The sequence below is a fragment of the Biomphalaria glabrata genome, chromosome 1 (genome assembly GCF_947242115.1).
Source record: "Biomphalaria glabrata chromosome 1, xgBioGlab47.1, whole genome shotgun sequence".
NCBI lineage: Eukaryota > Metazoa > Mollusca > Gastropoda > Planorbidae > Biomphalaria > Biomphalaria glabrata.
In genome coordinates this window covers 75065118-75086901 of record NC_074711.1, presented here as the reverse complement: position 1 = coordinate 75086901, position 21784 = coordinate 75065118, and the positions used below count along the sequence as shown (strand labels likewise).

At 38.8% G+C, this 21784-nt stretch overlaps 2 protein-coding genes across 5 annotated transcripts in view; one reads left to right on the top strand and one right to left on the bottom strand.

Moving 5' to 3' along the window:
- Positions 1-21784, bottom strand: part of LOC106053688 (acetylcholine receptor subunit alpha-like 1) — a 96223-nt gene that overhangs the window by 8504 nt on the left and 65935 nt on the right. For 2 of the 4 annotated variants that reach the window (XM_056014305.1, XM_056014298.1), the window contains exons 5-6: positions 13500-14388; positions 12136-12165 (exon numbers count right to left, since the gene is read on the bottom strand). In XM_056014305.1, the coding sequence (XP_055870280.1) occupies positions 12136-12165; positions 13500-14388 (919 nt within the window). The remainder of the gene's footprint in view (positions 1-12135; positions 12166-13499; positions 14389-21784) is intronic. The other 2 variants (XM_056014320.1, XM_056014310.1) reach the window with 1 other exon arrangement.
- Positions 15903-21056, top strand: LOC129923414 (serine-rich adhesin for platelets-like). Its single transcript, XM_056014291.1, has 3 exons — positions 15903-17042; positions 17147-18962; positions 19596-21056. The coding sequence occupies exons 1-3, from the start codon at positions 15933-15935 to the stop codon at positions 20039-20041; spliced, it is 3372 nt and encodes a 1123-aa protein (XP_055870266.1). The 5' UTR covers positions 15903-15932; the 3' UTR covers positions 20042-21056.

Below are 21784 nucleotides of genomic sequence, written 5' to 3'. Positions count from 1 at the left end.
CAGACAGAGGAATCAGTGGTGCAGGTCTAAGAAGAGTGTCCAAGAGCTGCAGGAAGACAACTGAAGGGTCACTGGAACCCCAGAGCACTACGGGAGGCCTTTCCTGCCCTGCTACCAGTAGGAGTTCATCCAAGGTTCATGATGTCCAATGCGGTATTCACTTTTAAAAAAAGGTTCATGTATTAAAATTTAAATATATTGATGCGTCGCTCAACCTTTTCAAAACGTACACAGTTTAGTTAAATATATTACAATTAAAGCGCGTTTAACTTTGCAGGGCACAAAAATTGAAAGTGGCTGACGACATCTTCACTAGTATCTTAATATACTAGTGACTATAAATATCGTCTCCCTGACAACACAGATGACAGTCAGGAGCGCATACAGCACGACCAAGCGTAACGATACATTATGCATTAATTTACACTAACTTAAACTTTAAAAAGCATTTATTTAAAAATGTTTGTGCTGCGACAATTCAAATGTTTGAAATCAATTATGATACACTGGTCTGCAACATATATCTTCGAATAGCAATAGAACTAGTACATTCAAGAGAGACAAATTTTATAATGTTTCGAGATCTACATGTTAGGATTGACTAAAAAATCAATTTTTCGATGGTTTTAAACTCCCCCCTGACATATTGTCAATAGAATACATGTTTTATGATCACTTTTCAAACATCAAAATAGCCATTTAATTTTAGCCATCCGCCATAGATGCTGTATTCGCAACCCACAGGTTGAAAATCCCTAACCTAGATCCACCCCCGCACTGCTTCAGCTGATGTTTGAAGAAAACAAATGTTTTGTAGTGACTAAATCATCCCCCCCCCCCCTTAAAATTCATTAAAATAAAAATAAGATCAAGTAAAACAAACCTACAAAAAGAAACAACATGATAGACAAAAAAATCTAAACCCTGTCAGTGCTCGAATCTAAACACAAAATGGACCAATCAGAACGTATCACGTGTGGATGCCGAAAGTGAAGACGACTGCTGCTACTCTTACTATTTGTTCTCATTTTCATTCGAAAGTTAAAAAGAAAGCTTGACTTGTTCACAGCGACGTGAACAAATTGCTGGACTGATCCAACCACGTCTGACGTGAACACATTGCTGGACTGACCCAACCACGTCTGACGTGAACAAATTGCTGGACTGATCCAACCACGTCTGACGTGAACAAATTACTGGACTGATCCAACCACGTCTGACGTGAACAAATTGCTGGACTGATCCGACCACGTCTGAACAGAAACAAGACACCAATTGAAAACTTCACGTGTGCCCCTATGAAGGACTGAAGTTTACCAACTGTCACAGCTCATGCTGTCACAATCTCCCCGATACATTTAAAAAATCTTGTGGCTGTAAAAACAAACGAGACTGCTGGAAACCTTCAACATCATAACATTTAGTTTACGTGTGTGTGGGGGGGAGCTCACTAAATTCCGTCTCCCTCAAGTGACCTTCGTTCTACTGGAATTAGTAGGTCAACACATGAACTAACCCGTTCCGTTTAATAGAAAGTTTGGGAAACACAAGTTTACGGCAATTACTAATGTACCCTTTTAGAATATACAGTTTATAATCACTTTCCAAACATAAAAAAAAGCTAGTTAGGTTTAGCCATAGATGCTGTATTCACTTCTCTTCAAAACTAAGTCGAATGAAACAAAAACATGTACATGTTGTTACAGTAACTGATGCTGATGTCCAAAAAAAACAACAACCTTCACAAAATGTACATCAATATGAATAAATTCATGAAAACGTATAAAGGGAGATCACAGAGCAGCCCAGTTTATCCAAGCATTCAAGTGACGTCCCTTGTTGGTCGTTATGGAGATATGTCAACAGAAGAAAAGACAACGTCCACTGATTAATGTCTCTAACATCAAAAACGTTTTAATTACTTTGTGGACAGACGCGACAATTTATTAGCTAACAAAGGAATGACATTAACATAGGGAATGAATGAACCCGACACGTGCGGACTCGATGCTAGTTTAAGTCTTAAAAATGAAATCCCTTGAAATTTTCGGCGACTGTCGATTTACAGAAATGAAATGGGAACGATTCGTGGGATATTTTAATTCCTTTTCCTAAGAATCAAGATTGAATTATTTTGTTACGAACCAAGATTTTTTTTCTTACCCAAGCCCCGAAAATATTAGGATTTTAAGAATGAGTTCATTATGACCTCTCGTCTCATACCATAAGCGATGCCCGGCTAACGCAATGTTCGTTAATACGCTTCACTCTAAATGAATTCATTAGTCCTAAACCTGTCTCTATTGAAATGTAAAGCATTTATCTTATCTCTGGAGACGTTATTTTAAATGTATAAAGGGAAATGGAGAATGTATAAAACATACAATCAAAGTCTTACCATGATAACAAAAACTTATTGGGCTATTCTACAGATGTCGATGCAACTATCAATATTCATAATGATATATAAGAACCAATATATATATATATATATATATCACAATCGTACGGCCAACAAAATTAAAAGTTACACAATCCAAACTGGGACTGACCATTGGGACTGACCATTGGGGGTTTCAGATAGCTCAACGCCATCGTTGGTCAAGACAGCTATGGTCAAAACATTGGTAATAAAACGTTTCTTCTTTGGATTTTTCCTGTCTTGACAAAGTTGTCTTTGACTACCATCATAAAGTAGTTTCCGCTGACTTGATGCAAGGAACACTGACACAAACATTGTTCTACATAACAAGGGAAGAAAATTATGACTACTGTTTTTAACATCAAAAACATTCCCCAAGGCAGACAACCACTGCTTTACTTCTCTAATGATTACACAATTCGCGAAAACCAACTAAATTTGATGTGTTTTAACAGTGCCGGCTGGAAGGTGGCCGAGGCTTTTTTTACATTTTTGTTTCCTATTTATTGATTGTCCGAACTCGTCTCTTGAGATAGAGAGGTCACGTGCCCTGCCCTCATTTGTATTTTTAGCCTCGTAATCACATAGCAGACTTTTATCTGCCTCATTAGTTGACATCCTGGCATGCCAGTTGGCCTTGAGATTTTTCTTCCAAAGATGGCATACAAAAAAAAAAAAAGATATCGTACAAGTGGTCAGTTTTACAGCTCTAGTCATTGAAATGGTGAGTGGTCAGTTTCTGTAAACGATGGACGGACAAAAAAAAAGGTCGTGTATGTCTGAGCGTGTATGGGAGCGTGCGGTGAAAATATAGTCGCCCCCACCCACCCCACCTCATAAAGTACCACTAACCAATACGCCACTTCCGGTAATGCACGTGCTTATTGTAAATTGTCGGCCCTTCATTTAATACTTTTCATAGTCGCTCTTATCAGTTATAGTGACGTCACGACTTGTTAGTGGAGGGATAGCCCCCCCCCCCCACTGCTCTCTCACCATCTTTTTTTTTCTCTTTACCTCAACTCTGTGTACCTCCTCACCCAGTTCTAGCCTCTCATACACACTGCCGCATAACATAGCCACAGTTACACACACACAAATATACATCGTCAGAAAAACACAGTCACAGACACGCTCACACATGCATAGCCAAAACACAACCACACAGTTATAGCACATACATACACATACATTATAAGGGATGCACTCACACATGTATCGTCACACACACACACACACAAATAACCAGAAATACACTCACACATACAGTGTTACACATACACAAAGTCAATTACACACATACACCTAAAGTCATTAGCACAAACACTTACATAGTCTCACACACACACCACGTACCATCCTTTTAAATTTTTAAACTTGAAGCGGCCCGCATTGTCTATCTATTAGACAGATGTACATGAAATGTTTTATCCATTAGCGTCATGTCAGTAACTCATTGACACCCACCTTGATTTAAACCCAACATTGAGATATTTGTTTATAAAATTCTTTCTAAAAATAATTGTTTTTTAAACCTAACTTTAGTTAAATAAACTTAGACTTACTAAAACGTTGCCGAGTAGAGGAAAAGTTAAAAAGTACAAAAGCTAATACAGGTCATTACAGGTCATATAGTTAGGTCTTTGTTTGTTTTGAAAGAATCATGGTTTAAAAAACAACAACAAAATAAAACAAAGTTTGTTTTCTGATGTTGGTCTAAAAATGATCATTTAAAAGTAATTCGGCAGTTGTTGGATAAAAAAAAATCATAGTTCCAAACAGCTGAAGTGAAAATAATTTTATCAGGAATTTCGTGAGTGTCCCAACAACTCTTCTGCTCTACAATCTCGCTGTTCGTGAGAATCTTTAACTTAGTGTGTGTTAGATCTTTTGTCTAGACTATAGCAGATAAGAGTTCAATGATCTTGCTCTGATATGATTAACTTCATTTTTTTTGCATCGGTCTCGAATAACTGGAGATGAGATAATGCAGAGACAGACAGACAGACAGACAGAGAGAAGAAATAATATTACGTAGTCTGAATACCAGGTCAACCAAAAAGCATTTTTTTTTCGGGCACAGACTTTGAAGCAGCTTAAACTCATTAATTTGAGCTCTCTCCGGTGTGTAGAACCGGGGCTGGGGGGAAGGGGCGAGTTGATAGACAATGTTCCTTCGTAATTATAAGATACGCTCATTATCGATATATGTGTTTTGAGTTTTGGTGCCCCCCTTCCCTTCTTTTATTACCTCCCACTTTTTCGGCTCATGCGCCGCCGCTGTCCAATGTCAATCCATGGGATTGACTAAAAGATTCCTCCGGTGGGAATCAAACATCTGGTGAGACTCAGTTAAAACATATCTTCGGAGGCGGGGGAAGAAATCGATGGTCCAGTGGTTGCGGATGCGGCGGGGTTGGGGAGGATTGGGGATAGGAATTGTAAATGTAAGGGGGAGGGTGTGAGGGAGATGTTGTGGCGTGTGTGTGTTTTGGGGGGGGGTGAGCTGAAGATATAACTACGGCTAATACATAGAATATGATTATTGTGTCAGCGCGAGTGTGTTTGCGATAGAGTTTTTGGTGGGTTTCTATTCCACAGAATTGAATGGTGGGCGCCCTATCTTTACCCAGCACTTCAACGTCGAAGTAGGGCGCAGAGCAAACAAGTATCTCCCTTTCAGTGCCAAATTGTAATTGGTGACATTCAGCATTGTCATCTGTAAACTATTGCAACGCGTCGAGACGCCATGGCATTCATGCTCCGTGTTGACTGCAAGAATATCACTGGCTGTCAGCGTGACTGGATTTGAAAACGTGAAAAAGTAGTCGCGCTGCATTCTGGATCTAGTCGACAGAAAAATGTAGGAAGTTCACTTGAACTGAATTTTTTTGTACATCTCAATACTCATATACATCACTCATGTCCTATACATCACTCATGTCCTATACATCACTCATGTCCTATACATCACTCATGTCCTATACATCACTCATGTCCTATACATCACTCATGTCATATACATCACTCATGTCCTATACATCACTCATGTCCTATACATCACTCATGTCCTATACATCACTCATGTCCTATACATCACTCATGTCATATACATCACTCATGTCCTATACATCACTCATGTCCTTTACATCACTCATGTCCTATACATCACTCATGTCCTATACATCACTCATGTCCTATACATCACTCATGTCCTATACATCACTCATGTCCTATACATCACTCATGTCCTATACATCACTCATGTCCTATACATCACTCATGTCATATACATCACTCATGTCCTATACATCACTCATGTCCTTTACATCACTCATGTCCTATACATCACTCATGTCCTATACATCACTCATGTCCTATACATCACTCATGTCCTATACATCACTCATGTCCTATACATCACTCATGTCCTATACATCACTCATGTCCTATACATCACTCATGTCCTATACATCACTCATGTCCTATACATCACTCATGTCCTATACATCACTCATGTCCTATACATCACTCATGTCATATACATCACTCATGTCCTATACATCACTCATGTCCTATACATCACTCATGTCCTATACATCACTCATGTCATATACATCACTCATGTCCTATACATCACTCATGTCCTATACATCACTCATGTCATATACATCATATATATACAACAAATATGTCATATACATCACAGATATAGAACAAATATATACATAACATACATCAAATATGTCATATACATCACAGCCATACAACTAATATGTTATATACATCACAGACATACAACGAATATATCATATACATCACAGACATACAACAAATATATCATATACATCACAGACATACAACGAATATGTCATATAACCATATACATCATATAAATTCACATATATACGTCAAATGTCATACATGTCACACATATCCGGTGAATACGTCTTACACGTCACACGACTATTTATGTGCGTCTTTCATGCTACACACATACGGTATTTATACGTTATACACCTTCCTCTCTTACACACACACACACATAATAGGTCTGCGTCTAACACATCTGAGCATATTTACACGTTACACAAGGTCATTCAATGACATTATCCTCTTCTTATATGTATAACACGTCATACAGCTCTCTTGTGGAAAGGGGAGGGGCGTGAGAGAGTTAAAGTCATATTCTCTTAGGAGGGAACCCCCCCCCCCCCCACCCATTATGATTTTTAAAAATTCTAATAAAATACTACTCTCTAAAACCATTAATGATAAGTCTATAGGAAGAACTCAAGCAATATTAGTCTAACATGTTTTGAAAAAGGTATCTCGAATTTTCTATAACAGGGTTTCCAAAACTGTGTTTCGCGGAACCCCAGTGTTCCTTGAGGCCTGAATAGATGTTCCAAGAACTACTGGAATAATTAACAAGTAGGCCACCACGTGAGTTAATCTCTCTAGAAAAATAAGCAAATGTTCCTTTAAATACTCACGAAGTGTTTCGCTAATTACTTAGGACGTCGGAGTGTTCCCTTAAGGAAAAAGTTTGAGGAACTCTGTTCTACAACATCAATTTTGTATGAACATATAACGTATTTGGTCTTATTTTTTTTTAGTTAAAATAAATCTTAAAACTAATTGTATGTGTGTGTGAGTGTGTGTGTGTGTAGATAAACATAAGTTTCATGTATACAATGAGGAAATATCTCCAGGACAGACGCCGCGTCTGTTTCAAATAGTCGCCCTTTGTTGTCCTTCTCCTCGTGCTATTCCGAGGTTCGTTTCTTGTTGAATTATCCAAGGGGCGATCTCTGTCTTCTGGTCAAGGGGTGGAAATGATTAGTATTTATATATTCATAACTGCACCACCAGATCGATGAGTGCGTGTGTGTGTGCGTACAATAAAAACAAGATGTGGACCAACATGCAGGAGTCAGGACAAAGTGTTGGAATGTGCTACTCCCTTTGTTGTCTTAGACTAACTGTATCGATGATTATGTACACGGGCTATATCAATGGCTTTTTGTTTTACACGGGCTATATCAATGGCTTTTTATTTTACACGGGCTATATCAATGGCTTTTTGTTTTACACGGGCTATATCAATGGCTTTTTGTTTTACACGGGCTATATCAATGGCTTTTTATTTTACACGGGCTATATCAATGGCTTTTTATTTTACACGGGCTATATCAATGGCTTTTTATTTTACACGGGCTATATCAATGGCTTTTTGTTTTACACGGGCTATATCAATGGCTTTTTATTTTACACGGGCTATATCAATGGCTTTTTGTTTTACACGGGCTATATCAATGGCTTTTTGTTTTACACGGGCTATATCAATGGCTTTTTATTTTACACGGGCTATATCAATGGCTTTTTATTTTACACGGGCTATATCAATGGCTTTTTATTTTACACGGGCTATATCAATGGCTTTTTATTTTACACGGGCTATATCAATGGCTTTTTGTTTTACACGGGCTATATCAATGGCTTTTTATTTTACACGGGCTATATCAATGGCTTTTTATTTTACACGGGCTATATCAATGGCTTTTTATTTTACATGGGCTATATCAATGGCTTTTTGTTTTACACGGGCTATATCAATGGCTTTTTATTTTACATGGGCTATATCAATGGCTTTTTATTTTACACGGGCTATATCAATGGCTTTTTGTTTTACACGGGCTATATCAATGGCTTTTTATTTTACACGGGCTATATCAATGGCTTTTTATTTTACACGGGCTATATCAATGGCTTTTTATTTTACACGGGCTATATCAATGGCTTTTTGTTTTACACGGGCTATATCAATGGCTTTTTATTTTACACGGGCTATATCAATGGCTTTTTATTTTACACGGGCTATATCAATGGCTTTTTATTTTACATGGGCTATATCAATGGCTTTTTGTTTTACACGGGCTATATCAATGGCTTTTTATTTTACACGGGCTATATCAATGGCTTTTTATTTTACACGGGCTATATCAATGGCTTTTTGTTTTACACGGGCTATACCAATGGCGTTTTGTTTTACACGGGCTATATCAATGGCGTTTTGTTTTACACGGGCTATATCAATGGCTTTTTGTTTTACACGGGCTATATCAATGGCTTTTTATTTTTTTACACGGGCTATATCAATGGCTTTTTATTTTTTTACACGGGCTATATCAATGGCTTTTTATTTTTTTACACGGGCTATATCAATGGCTTTTTGTTTTACACGGGCTATATCAATGGCTTTTTGTTTTACACGGGCTATATCAATGGCTTTTTGTTTTACACGGGCTATATCAATGGCTTTTTGTTTTACACGGGCTATATCAATAGCTTTTTATTTTTTTACACGGGCTATATCAATGGCTTTTTGTTTTACACGGGCTATATCAATGGCTTTTTATTTTACACGGGCTATATCAATGGCTTTTTGTTTTACATGGGCTATATCAATGGCTTTTTGTTTTACACGGGCTATATCAATGGCTTTTTGTTTTACACGGGCTATATCAATGGCTTTTTGTTTTACACGGGCTATATCAATGGCTTTTTGTTTTACACGGGCTATATCAATGGCTTTTTGTTTTTTTACACGGGCTATATCAATGGCTTTTTGTTTTACACGGGCTATATCAATGGCTTTTTATTTTACACGGGCTATATCAATGGCTTTTTGTTTTACATGGGCTATATCAATGGCTTTTTGTTTTACACGGGCTATATCAATGGCTTTTATTTTACACGGGCTATATCAATGGCTTTTATTTTACACGGGCTATATCAATGGCTTTTATTTTACACGGGCTATATCAATGGCTTTTTGTTTTACACGGGCTATATCAATGGCTTTTATTTTACACGGGCTATATCAATGGCTTTTATTTTACACGGGTTATATCAATGGCTTTTATTTTACAAGGGCTATATCAATGGCTTTTATTTTTCACGGGCTATATCAATGGCTTTTATATTTTAAACTGATCGTGTCGATAGAATTTCAAGCATACATTTCTATACAGCTAATGCTCCAAACACAAATCTCTAAAATTAAAACTTTTGAGTAATGTTTATATTTTCTAAAGAACCGTAGTGTAATAAGAGTCGAGTGATCACGGCCATGCCATTGAAGACATGGATATAGGGAACATTATATTGTATACATTTGATACCAATCGTTGACCACGGCTATCTGTACTAAAAAAATATGTAAAAAAAATATTGGGTTTTAAAAATATCTACTGTATCAAAACTTCCATACTCTATACTCAGGATAGACTACCAAAACAAATCTAGCTATTCGTGGCTTTACCCCCATTTTATGCCAATAAATTTGGATGAAAAAAAACCAAAACCCACAGTGGTCAGTTTTCTAACGCTGTACATAGAAAGTCTTGATTTTTTTTGTCATCTGTTTCTCTTTCCTATAATTTCCTACATGGAAAAGTGTTTGAGGTGAACCATGGTCGTTTCACGACTGAAGGAAGCCAATGAATGTCCAAAGTCTATTTTAATTTCAGCACAGATTTAACCTGATGATAGACATGAATGTCAATCTGTATGTGTGTACGTATGTGAGTGAGTCTTTATGCAGTTATTTAGTCATCTAATAGTACTTTCCATTCAGGTTTCAGCAATCATTAGAAGACTACTCCCGCACTAATAGGTGCCCTAACAAGCACGCACATCCGTGATAGCCAAATAGACCGGAATCTAAATGATACGTTCGGCAGTCGTGCGTCCACCGGAAGTGATCCGGAGATGAGACTTTCGGAGATAATATTAAGCCATTTAATACAGTCACGTGATTATTAACGCCATTTTAGAAAGTTAATGTGCCGGACACTAATACAGACCTATTTTTTTGTACTGACATAAGTTTTCACTCTCGACTCCTTCTCTCCTCAAAACACTTTTTGGGCCTTCCCTTACCTACTCCTTCCCCTCCAACATTTTCCTCTTTAATATTCCCACCTCCTCATTTTTCTTTCCTTCTAACAACTTTAGTTTCTTCGTCTTGCCTCCCAGACACCCCCCCCCCTATAAACTTAAAAACATGAACAGTAAGTAACCCAACAGAATCTGAGTGTATAGAATTTCTTTGCAGATCAAGTAGTAACGAAGAAATAAGCGATCTCAGTAACAAGAATTTTGGCTAATCGAAACCCAATACGCACTGAAAGTCCTATGTGTTTGTTGTTACTATTAACTAATGTGTAGTTTGTACAGAACACTTTCTCATTGACTCATTCAGTCACGTTACAGGAGGGGGGGGGGAGGATTGTAAAGTATTGCAATCTGAAAGAACTCATGCAGTATTAAGATTTTCATCATAATTTTTCTAAATGATTTTAAAATATCTTCTAAATGCTATGAATCAATAAAAAGAGGTGGTCTGTTAGTTTCGCACACACATACCTACATATAAACACGCATAAACATACATATACACATTCATACACATGGTACACCTACCCACATACAATTATTATAAATAGACAAAAAAACTGTCCTCCTTTTTTTTTTGTTGACAAATGGTACATATAGAATGGAAGCAAAAAAAAAACATATAAATAAATCTAGCAGTAAATATTCTTCATCTTGAATCATGTTCATACTTTGAGATTTATATTTCAGGATATTTCAGGTCTCATTATACACATTAATTTTGTAAATTATTTATTGACTTTGATAGCTTGAGACACCTCAGAATCCAACCGTGATTCACTAAAGACAGGCAAGACACACACACACACATACACATAACAGAGAATACAACCAAAGTATTGAAAATCCTCGAAATTTGCTGCCTGTACTTGCTAGACACTCAATGCACATGCGCAGTTAGTTTGTATGCTTTCCTCTCTATCTAATTCTAAGACATTAAGGACACATTGAGTCTTATCTGATATTGCAATGAATACAGCCGAGACACACAGTATAGACACACACAAGACTTCATTACAATGTGTTAAAAGCAGTTAGGGTCGAACACAATGTTAGTTCAGTTAAGTCATGACACACAATTTAAGTTCCAATGCTGTCAAGACACACACATCTAGTTCTCATGCTGTCAAGACACACACAAATCTAGTTCTCATGCTGTCAAGACACTCTTTCCTTGTTTCCTCTTCAGAAAAAAAATAATTCCTAAATTCTTGCCATGCACACACCATGCAGGCATATAATGTTTCTAGAGTAGATCTAAACCCCTTTAGAACGTATTAAGTTTGAATAATAAGTACTCATGTTTCCCCCCCCCCCCGCCTGTACCGACCACAGTGCTCATCTACTTCTCTCTAGCTAAAAGTTTCACAAATACGCCAACAGGCTCCATCTTACAAATGTTCGTATCGTAATGGTCTTAATCCTCAGCGCGAGACTTAATGGCTCCCACAGCTATAACACGATGCACGTGCAGTAGAGACAGGTCTGTAAATCTACACAAACTCTCAGATTGAACAGAATGCCATAAAAAGCGATAAAAAAAACAACAAAAACAAAAACAAAACACAAACACATCAAAGAGAAGAAAACGCCCACCTAAAAAACAAACAAAAAAACAAAAAACAAAAAAAAAAAACAACGATTTGAGTGAAAACTGTGTGAAAGGGTTAATGTGAAAGAGACAAAAACGTGTCAAAAGGTTAAAGAGGAAGTCAAAAACGAAGTCAAACGAGATGTAAAATCTACTATACCGGGTATTTCCTCCTCCAGATCCGAGGAAGCTGAGAGAGAGAGAAAAAATAAACAGAACATGTTCCTGTAATGGTGTTTACGTCAATAATATTGGTGTCGTAATCTGGTAGCTACATACACATTGGGAGTGGCACTTGTGGACTTGAGGTAGGAGCACTGACTGAGATGAAAACCTTAGGACTTCTTTAGCTTTTAGGTTGGGTTTATGTTGACAAACTCTTCTTTGTTGGAAAGTATTTAGTTGCAGAGATTGATTATACATTTTATTTTCAAAATAGGTAATACTGTACACGATGATTTATGAGGTGTAATATTTTGAATTATTTATTGTAAATGTGTTAAAACGTAATTTGTTTCAATAATGTTCTTGATGGAATTAAATCAGTTTTATCTTTTTGTTTTCATTGAACTGTCTAGAAACTTATTAGAAAGTCGTTCAATTCACTTATCCTCATAAGTAAATGTGAAGATGGTAGGAAGTTTAAGATTAATTATTATAAGAAAAAGAAGGTAGACGATAGGGAGAGAGAGGAGACAGAGAGAGAGAGAGAGAGAGAGACGTAAAAAGACAGACAGAAAGAAGTAAAGAGGTAGAGATAGAAAGAGGAATAGAGGTAGAGAGAGGGAGAGAAGAGAGAAAAAGAGAGGAAGCTGTACAGAGTGAGAGAGAAATAAAGAGACAGGGAGAGGTAACAAGACATAGAGGTAAAGTGAAAGAGATAAAAAGAGGTAAAGAGAAAGAGATAGAAAGAGTAAAAGAGATAGAAAGGTAATGATACAGGGTTTGAGAAAGGTAAAGAGACAGAGAGATATGGTGTTAAAACAACAGAGAGAGAGAGAGAGAGTGGTAAAGAAAGAGACAGAGAGAGGCAGAAGGAGAGATAGAGGGAAAGAGACAGAGGGAAAGAAGGTGTAGAGAGAGAGAGTGAGAGAGCGAGAGAGTATAGGATATAGTTGTACAAAAAGCAGACGACATCGGACATATGTTGCCTTTCAAAGATGTTGACTTTAACCCGATGTTACCTAATATTTTTTGTCTACTTTATTTCTGATATTTTATCAGATGACCTAGTTTATAACCAAAGAAATAAAGACAGCATTTGCAACTCTGAAAAAATTGAATCTAAAGTCGATTAAAATTTGGACTATAGATTTTACAAACATCTTTATCCTATTTAAACAATTCATTAAGTATCTATTTGTCTTTCATTCGATTTGAAAATCATTTTGTATGTTTTGTTTTTATGTCTAAAGTATTGTATTCAAATAATAAGCTGATCGATACAATTGGTAAGCGTATAATAAAGTAAGAATACTACACAAGTAGACATGGAAAGAGATTTCGTTTCGGAATACAACTTACCGAAGAATCCCTGTCCTCATTTTTTAAATGCTCAGCTATGTAGGTCACTGAGTCAATGGCGTCCATGATTTCCTTGGAGTACCTTGACCTTCGTATAGTGCCGGTAACTTCTTCGTTGAAGTCCACGGACATCATCTCCTCCGTGTGATGGCCCGCCCTCAACCTGGGAGACTTGTCATCAAAGCCGTAGCCGACCTGCGGCCTTAAACTTTGCTCTCCCCTGCGAAAGTTTAATCCGTTGCAAGTCCGCAGAACGGCTTTTTTGGAATCGGCGAAGTCGTCCGGCTCCTGATGGGGGCGCCTCATGACTAAAAGTCTGGGCAGGATGTTCAGAAAGACGCGGCGCACCCACGGCGACATGCAGTGCGTGGCCGGCGACCGGAAGTGGACATTGAGCACAATGACCGTGACGATGATGGACAAGGTGACGAGAATCATGGTAAACAGGAGGTACTTCCCAATAAGAGGGACCACGATGGATGTTGGGGGAATGATCTCTGCAAGCAGCAAGAAGAACACAGTCAGAGACAGTAGGATGGAGATGCAAAGCGTAATCTTCTCGCCCGAGTCTGAGGGCAGGTAAAACACTAAGACAGTCAGGCAGGAAATTGCCACGCAGGGAATGATGAGATTGACGGTGTGGAACAGAGTCTTACGTCTCATTAGGACGCTAAATGTGATGTCCGGATACTTCTCCGTGCAGCAGGGATAGTTTCGGACATTCTTGACCGCCTCCACTTCCAGGATGTCCCACTCTACGCTAGCGTAAAAGTCTCTCAAGTCAATGCCGTTTTTTATGGTAATATTGGGGACATTGGTCTTTGCACACAGATGGACCAGATCAACTTGATCCCCATCGTAAGTCCATGAGCCAAATTTCATAGAACATCTGTGAACAACAGAGAGAGAATGTTTACAATGCTAAAGAAAAATAAATACTAGACAGAAGAGTTCTGCTATTCAATTAAGTTTACTTGCAATTTATATTTTGACTTTGAATAAACATGTTTACAAAGTAAATGATAAGAATAATTTAAAAAAAAATGTTTAGACAAGGGGGCCAACTGTTTTCTATCTAGTTTTATTTATTTATCTATTTTATTCCACTGTCCAATACATACAAAGAACCCTTGGGTTGTTGTTACAAAGGTGGTTTTAAATTCGTAGCCAGACAGAAGAGTTGTTCAGAGAGGCCATTGGAGGGGAGCTTCCATGAGCAAGAGTTGTTCAGAGAGGCCATTGGAGGGGAGCTTCCATGAGCAAGAGTTGTTCAGAGAGGCCATTGGAGGGGAGCTTCCATGAGCAAGAGTTGTTCAGAGAGGCCATTGGAGGGGAGCTTCCATGAGCAAGAGTTGTTCAGAGAGGCCATTGGAGGGGAGCTGCCATGAGCAAAAGTTTTATGAAATTTCGACTTATCAATTGCAAAAGCCAAACAGCCAACAAATAAAACAAATCAAGGCTTTTCAACAATTAATGTAAATTATGTGAAAATACTTTAAATATTGTTTCTAGCTCTTGACAATTTTATTTCTGACATCTATGCCAACAGCGTGTAAATGTGCAGACCACTTGACTATGTCATAGAAACAGTGGACTCTCTGTCACTTGTACACAAGATCACCTGACTATGTCATAGAAAGAGTGGACAAGATTACGCACATAAGGACATTTTTTTTCCAAAGACGATCTAAAACACCCTAGCAGTCATCTGGTGACAAGATCCAATTGAAAATTCACGAAAAAAAAACAACCTCTGACTGAACAGCTATGTTTAGTTTAGTAATGCTAATGTGTTTGTGGCAGTTTGTGGCTGTTGTAGACAGGGAAAAGAAAACCTAAATCGACCACCTACGGAAAATGGCTATACATGCGCTAGATGTGGAAATATATATGTAGGTTAGAGCTGGGACTGCGTTGCCCTTGGAAATACTGCATCCCTCATTAATCTTCGGACTCGAAGACAAACCTTATTATATAAACATAGATACTAATAAGCGATGAGCTAAACTGAAAATTCAAAAAAAAATATTTTTTTTTCATAGTGTAAGATCTACGTTTTAGGAAATTTCGACACTTAATAAAATGACATTGATAACAAATATAACGCTATTGGAAAAACAATATAGCTTAAGTTTTGATAGAGGAAGAGAGAGAGAGAGAGAGAGAGGAGAGAGAGAGAGAGAGAGAAATACGCGCTCAACAATTTGTCTAAAAACACATTTTGATTTGCGTCTCTGCATATCCTAGTATTAATTAGCTATAGAAATCGGTCTAAAAAGAAATATTTGGGGTTTATAGTCTGATAAAAAACTATAAAAACCCGACTAGATATTTTGCAATCAAATAGTGATAAAAATCTACGCACTTTTTTTTTAATCGAAATGCGCACTAAAAAGATTCAATTGAAACCCCTTCATTATTTTTTAATATACAATGTCCATTTTAGTTGAAGCTATCTTCTATTTTATAGTGCATGTCCTTTTCGTTCACTCACAGAATCTCTCCTCGGAACTAAACGAAACCTATCATGGTAACCTTTCGGATTCATGCGTTGGTATGAAAAGCTGTTTTAACACCTGCCACAATTCAAGCTCTGAGGAAACAATGTGCCAGGTGCATGTGTCAGGTAGATCTAGATCTAGCGCCTGTTCTTGTTCCACTGTGCAGTGCTCTCGGCTAGATCGATGGTGCGTTTTCCAGTGCAACAACGTATCATCGTTGAGCCCGGAGTGTGCCGACTGTTTAGCGAACAACAATTCAGACATGTGTGTGCAAACATGTTTCAATTCAAACCACTGCGCGGTGAGTGAGTGTCGAGAAGTGGATTGTCACTCCTGTGCAACTGGCTTTTTTGGAGATCGCTGCGATCAGAGGTGTGCTGAGAAATGTCAAGGCCGCTGCTATCAGGAGAGTGGCTATTGCGTGAAATGTGAGCTCGGTAAGTTTGGACCTCAGTGCAACTTGGAATGTCCACCGCACTGTTATCGAGGCGCTTGTATTGCTGAGACTGGCCATTGTCGATATTGCGCGCAAGGATATATCGGAACTACTTGCAACCAAACTTGTGGGAAGGGATATTTCGGCCGGAGGTGTAACAGTCGATGTTCATCTAACTGCAAGTCTGGCGAGTGTGAGCCGAGCACTGGACGATGCGTCAACGGCTGCAACCCAGGATATTTTAATGCATTCTGCGACAAAATGTGCCCCAGTGGGAACTATGGGCCTGGCTGCCTGGCACACTGTCCAGTTACGTGCGAGGTCAGTGAAGCCAATTCACCCTGCGACCACGTCAACGGCACTTGCCTTAACGGGTGCAATGACGGGTTTCAAGGTGAACATTGCAACGTTCCATGCCCGACGGGAACGTTTGGCAAAAACTGCCAGATGAACTGCAGCAATCACTGCTTTCTCCAGGTCTGTAATGCCTTTTCTGGACACTGCCTTCGGTGCGTTACAGAACGAGAAGGTCTATTGTGTGAAACTGAGACGATCAAGTTGCCTAAACTAAACAAACTTATAGGATCGGATGTAACAACAGACCAGGTAGGTTGTTAAAAATAATATTTTATCACTTTTAGTAACTACATAAAATGTTCAAAGTTATTGAATTCATGATGTATTAATAAGTTGATGCCTCAATATTTCAGGTAATCCTCATTTTTATAATGCTCTTCCTAGTCGGATGTTGTATGTGGATAATCTTAGCCAGTTCTATGTACCACAGAAGAAAACTCTTGTGGCAGAAAGTTTGGGAGAAAGGAAAGTTTCCCAGCCATTACAGGTTACCTAGAATATGGAAGCAAAAAATGGAACGAGCTGCCTTGTCCCCCGTCAAAAATTATTACAGATTAAGAAGGTACTTAAGATCCCCGGAACCGCGTAGAATACAGAGACGTCGCAGCCAGAAGCTCATATCTAGCAGCGAGAGCTCAGAGGAGTCGGAGACCTCAAGTGACTCGACCACCACAAATACCGAAACTCAAGAGCACCTGGACGTGACAGAGAAAACAGAGGCAGGAGAAATATATCAGGAAGAAGGAGGGGGCGACACTATGTCCAAGCCAGTACCAAGCAGAGATGTCGTTGTGGAAGTCCTTCAGAATAACGTGGTGCTTAATCAAAATGCCGCTGACGGAGAAAAATTTAAGGCGCTTCCATGGAAAAACCAAGATAAAGATCAGCTAACTCAGCCTGCGTACGTAAGCCTAACCCCAAGAAAGGCGAATGAAAATTGGGAGTCCAGAGCTATTTGTGGGTCAGGTACGGGATCTTCCATTTCAGGACGCTTTTCCAACACAATCCAAATAGGCTCGGAGAGTTTTCTCACCAATCACCAGAAGAGGCCGCTGAGACTTCTCAAAGCCACCACTCGGACGAGCACTGCTACAGTACAAGAGCTGGATTCCTCCACCACGAGATTTAGCATCACGACAGAGGAAACAATGACCACGGAGAGTGCAGTGCTGGAAGAAAGCTGCAAACTAATGGGAGAAGCAGCTCTTGTGAAAACGCCGTCAGACACACCAGAGTTGACGGAGTCAGAGACACACAGAAGCACAGAGACAGATTCGGAGTCGGACACAACTAAAAACACCACGACAGAAGAGGAGAGTGAAGAAAGCTCAACCACGACCAGCACAAGTACAGTGAAATCCAAGTCCGAAAGTTCACGCTTAACGACTAAAAAGAAAGAATCGATACTATCTAAAGCTCAAGAAATGCCATCCAGCAAACGTTTGAGCAACTTACTAAATAAAAATGTACCAGCGACTTATAATCTCCCTCCGCCTGCCCAGCGTAAACCCCCTGAACCACCACCGAGGCAGGGCGTTTTGAAAAAAAGTTTGGATTTTTTGTCCAGGAAAATCCCAATAAGAATAAAATATGCGGCAAAAGAGGAGGAGGTTTTCGTTTCTAGAAAAGAGAGCATTGAAAAGCGCCACATGTCATCGCGGTTCTTGCTGACCAGACTACACGACTGGCGTCGTGCAAAGGAGATGCAGCTGGAGGTTACAGCGGGTGTCGTAGAAATCAAAGATGAGAAAAGTTCAAAGGGTAAGTCTTCAACAACAGAATCAACTTCTCGTATCACCACCAGCACAACCGCCTACACATCCCAAGGTGCAACGCACACACCCGCTTCCGGAGAGACGGAAGAAACGACAAGGGAGACCAGCCACACAAAGACAACAAGAACCTCAGCGACTTCGGCGGAGACAACGACCGGTGATGAGCGAAGCTCCACGACACGTAGGTCCACGACAACGTCGTCAGGTCGTAGCTTTAGCCAATCAGAAGAGAGAACCAGCAGACGAACTAGAAAGAGCTTGAACACAAACCCATTGAGTACTATAGATGGCAGCATCTTGAGTAGTCTCCCTGAGTCCAGGACCTACTCAAAAACTAGAACATCCAAAACTGCTTCATCTTCAGGACATCCGACGTCATCAACCGAATCTAATAGTAAGTAATTTATTTTATTCATTTCTAAGACAACCTAGATAGTTTCGTTTGAAGCTGTACCTCTTAAAGTATAAATGAACAAACAACTTCAGGCGTCAAAGTTATTGCAATAACAACAATAACAACAGTGGTCGAGAGGCCAAGTGCGCTTGAACTTGACTTGGCTATCTAGAAGGGGGCTCGAGGTTCGACACCCGACTCGGGCAGAGTTGTGTTTACTGAGCGCCTAAAGGCAGCACGGAAAACCAACTCCTAGATACCTCCTTCCCGCCCCCCCCCCCACACACACACTGGTCCACAAATGAGATTGGACCAAAGCGCTCTGAGCATGCTATAAGCTACTGGATCCCAGAATGGGAAGTAGGAGAAGATTCCACCCCCAGACAGATAGAGTAAGTTCTTTGATTTCGTTTCCCACTTAATAAAAAAAAAAAAAAAAAAGAAAAACAAGGTTACAAAGAGAGTTTGTGTGGAAACATAAACTCAAAATCGGCCCCCGAAAAACAAAGAAAAGAAAACGTGAGGAGTTTTATTGATAAGACAAAGAGTGTCAATCTCATCAAAAAGAAACCACAAACTTCAAATGATGTTTTTCTTTAAGGCTAATTCATTTTGTTCTGCATTTTGTTTCAGTGCGTCCTGAAAGTGAAACACGCCCTGACCGTGAGTCACGTGACAGAAAACGACGTGAACTCCAACGCCTCCAACGTAAGCATCTAGAAATAGTGAATTCATTACAGAAAAGTTTGGAGATGATCTCCCCACAGATGCCCAGGAAAAGCCTGCAGGAACTACATCACTCGGCCACAGAGAAACTGGACAGATTTCACGGGCCCCGCGGAGAGAAGAGAAGCCGTTCAGCTAAACGCCTCGGAGAGAAGAGAAGCCGTTCAGCTAAACGCCTCGGAGAGAAAGAAAGAGCCGATGTCATTTCCTATCGTGGTGCCAGGAAACTCGCCGAGGGCTTCTGGGAGAACACGAACCCGACTCCTGGCCTATCGGGTAGTACTCTGAATGTCTCGCAGACAATAGGAAATCAATCATCGATACAGCCGTCAGGGGCGTCCACCAGGACTTGAAGTTAACGAAATAATCATGACGGCATAAAGAATAAAATGCAAGGGCGAGAAAGTTATAAAAATGTTTCTTTATTTACTACCAGCCGGACATTACCCGCGGCCTGCGGGCCTTAGTTTGTGTATTACTAATCTAGTGGGTTGGATTTAGATCTATGTCAAACTTAGCTAATGTTCTTTTCAAGTTTATCTCTTTCGCCACGAAAATAAAAGTTGTTTTGCAAAAAATGGGTTTATCTGTTAAGACAATACATCTGTATCTGTTAAAAATGAAAGGAGCGCGAGATGAATGAGATATAAGGTACAATTAAAATGTTAAATGAATGGGATTATAAAGTACGTCAGGAGGTCTAAATTCTCAGATATAAGGAACGAATTTATGGAAAAAGGTTTTGAAATACAAATTTGAAGGTTAATTTTATTAAATAATGAAATCAATAGACAATATATTGTATTTTCATGTGTCAAAGTAAAAAACTATCTGTGCATAGTGTAGTTTTAAAAATTAGATCTAGATCTAGTTCCTTTCAATCTAAACATGGTAAACATGGCCTAGATTCAAGAAATAGTACCACTTTCATAGAGTTGGGCAACTTTTTTTTTGATGGTCTTAATTTTTTTTTTAGGGCTACTATACATACGTTACGGCTCCAGTTGGTACCAAAGGAACATTTATGCCAAGTTTTATCAAGATTAGTCAAAATGTTTCGATTTCTATTACGGACATACATACATACGCCTTACTTTCTACTTTATAGTATAGATTTATGTACCATAGAAAAAACTTAACTATTAATTTTTACAAACAATATTTTATTCATCTCGTACCTATTTATATCTATCTATCTATATCTACATGATTTTAGGCCCTACACACTCCCATGTACGCTGCCTCAAGGTGTCTCAATTTTTAAGTCAAAACATAGTATTTTTTTATATTATAAAAATGTATTATATACTGGTATTTGTCTCAGTGATTCAATAAAATTCTTCAGATGTCAAATAACTTCTGGACTCCGACGTTTCTCTACAACTGTTTCATGTAGCTTATAAGTACTTCTTGAGGTACAGTTTGGTTGGATTAAAAAGTAGTAACACTTGTATAGAAGACAACCGAAACATTTGCTCGCATGTTAAGTCTATATAGACGTGTCTGGGATACAACAATTCAGTAAATCTGAGAGAATAGTCTAATAAAGAGATAATGAATGGTTCTCATAGTATCAGGATATGGGCCACGATGTAGATCAATCTATAAATAGACTAGCGAATTTCTGACTAGAATATTGAGTTCCAAAAAGAAAAAAAAAATCACCAACAACCTTGATTCTCTCATCCTTCATCAGTGAGAGACTTTGAAGAGTGATTGTTTGGACTGACGATACTGAGCAACTGTTATAAGGGACTCGAATACGTCTTGGTACTTTCAGAAGCGACATCTGATACATAATACAACCAATGGATTCTTGATTAAGCGAAGAGCAGACTTCCTTTTTTACGAAATAAAATAATCCGATTCGATTTAATCTGATCCAATCCGATCAGATTCGACCCATCGATCAGATCACACCCGATCCGATTTTTAGATAAACATTAAGTAGGTATCGACTTTTTAAATATATTTTTTACTTTAAACGTGTTTTAAAAAGCAATGTCGTAACCAGCAGAGAATGACTCAGACCTAAATATAGTTGAGTAGGACAAAAAATGGAACTAATACATCATAGGTACACTCTTGTCTAGAGG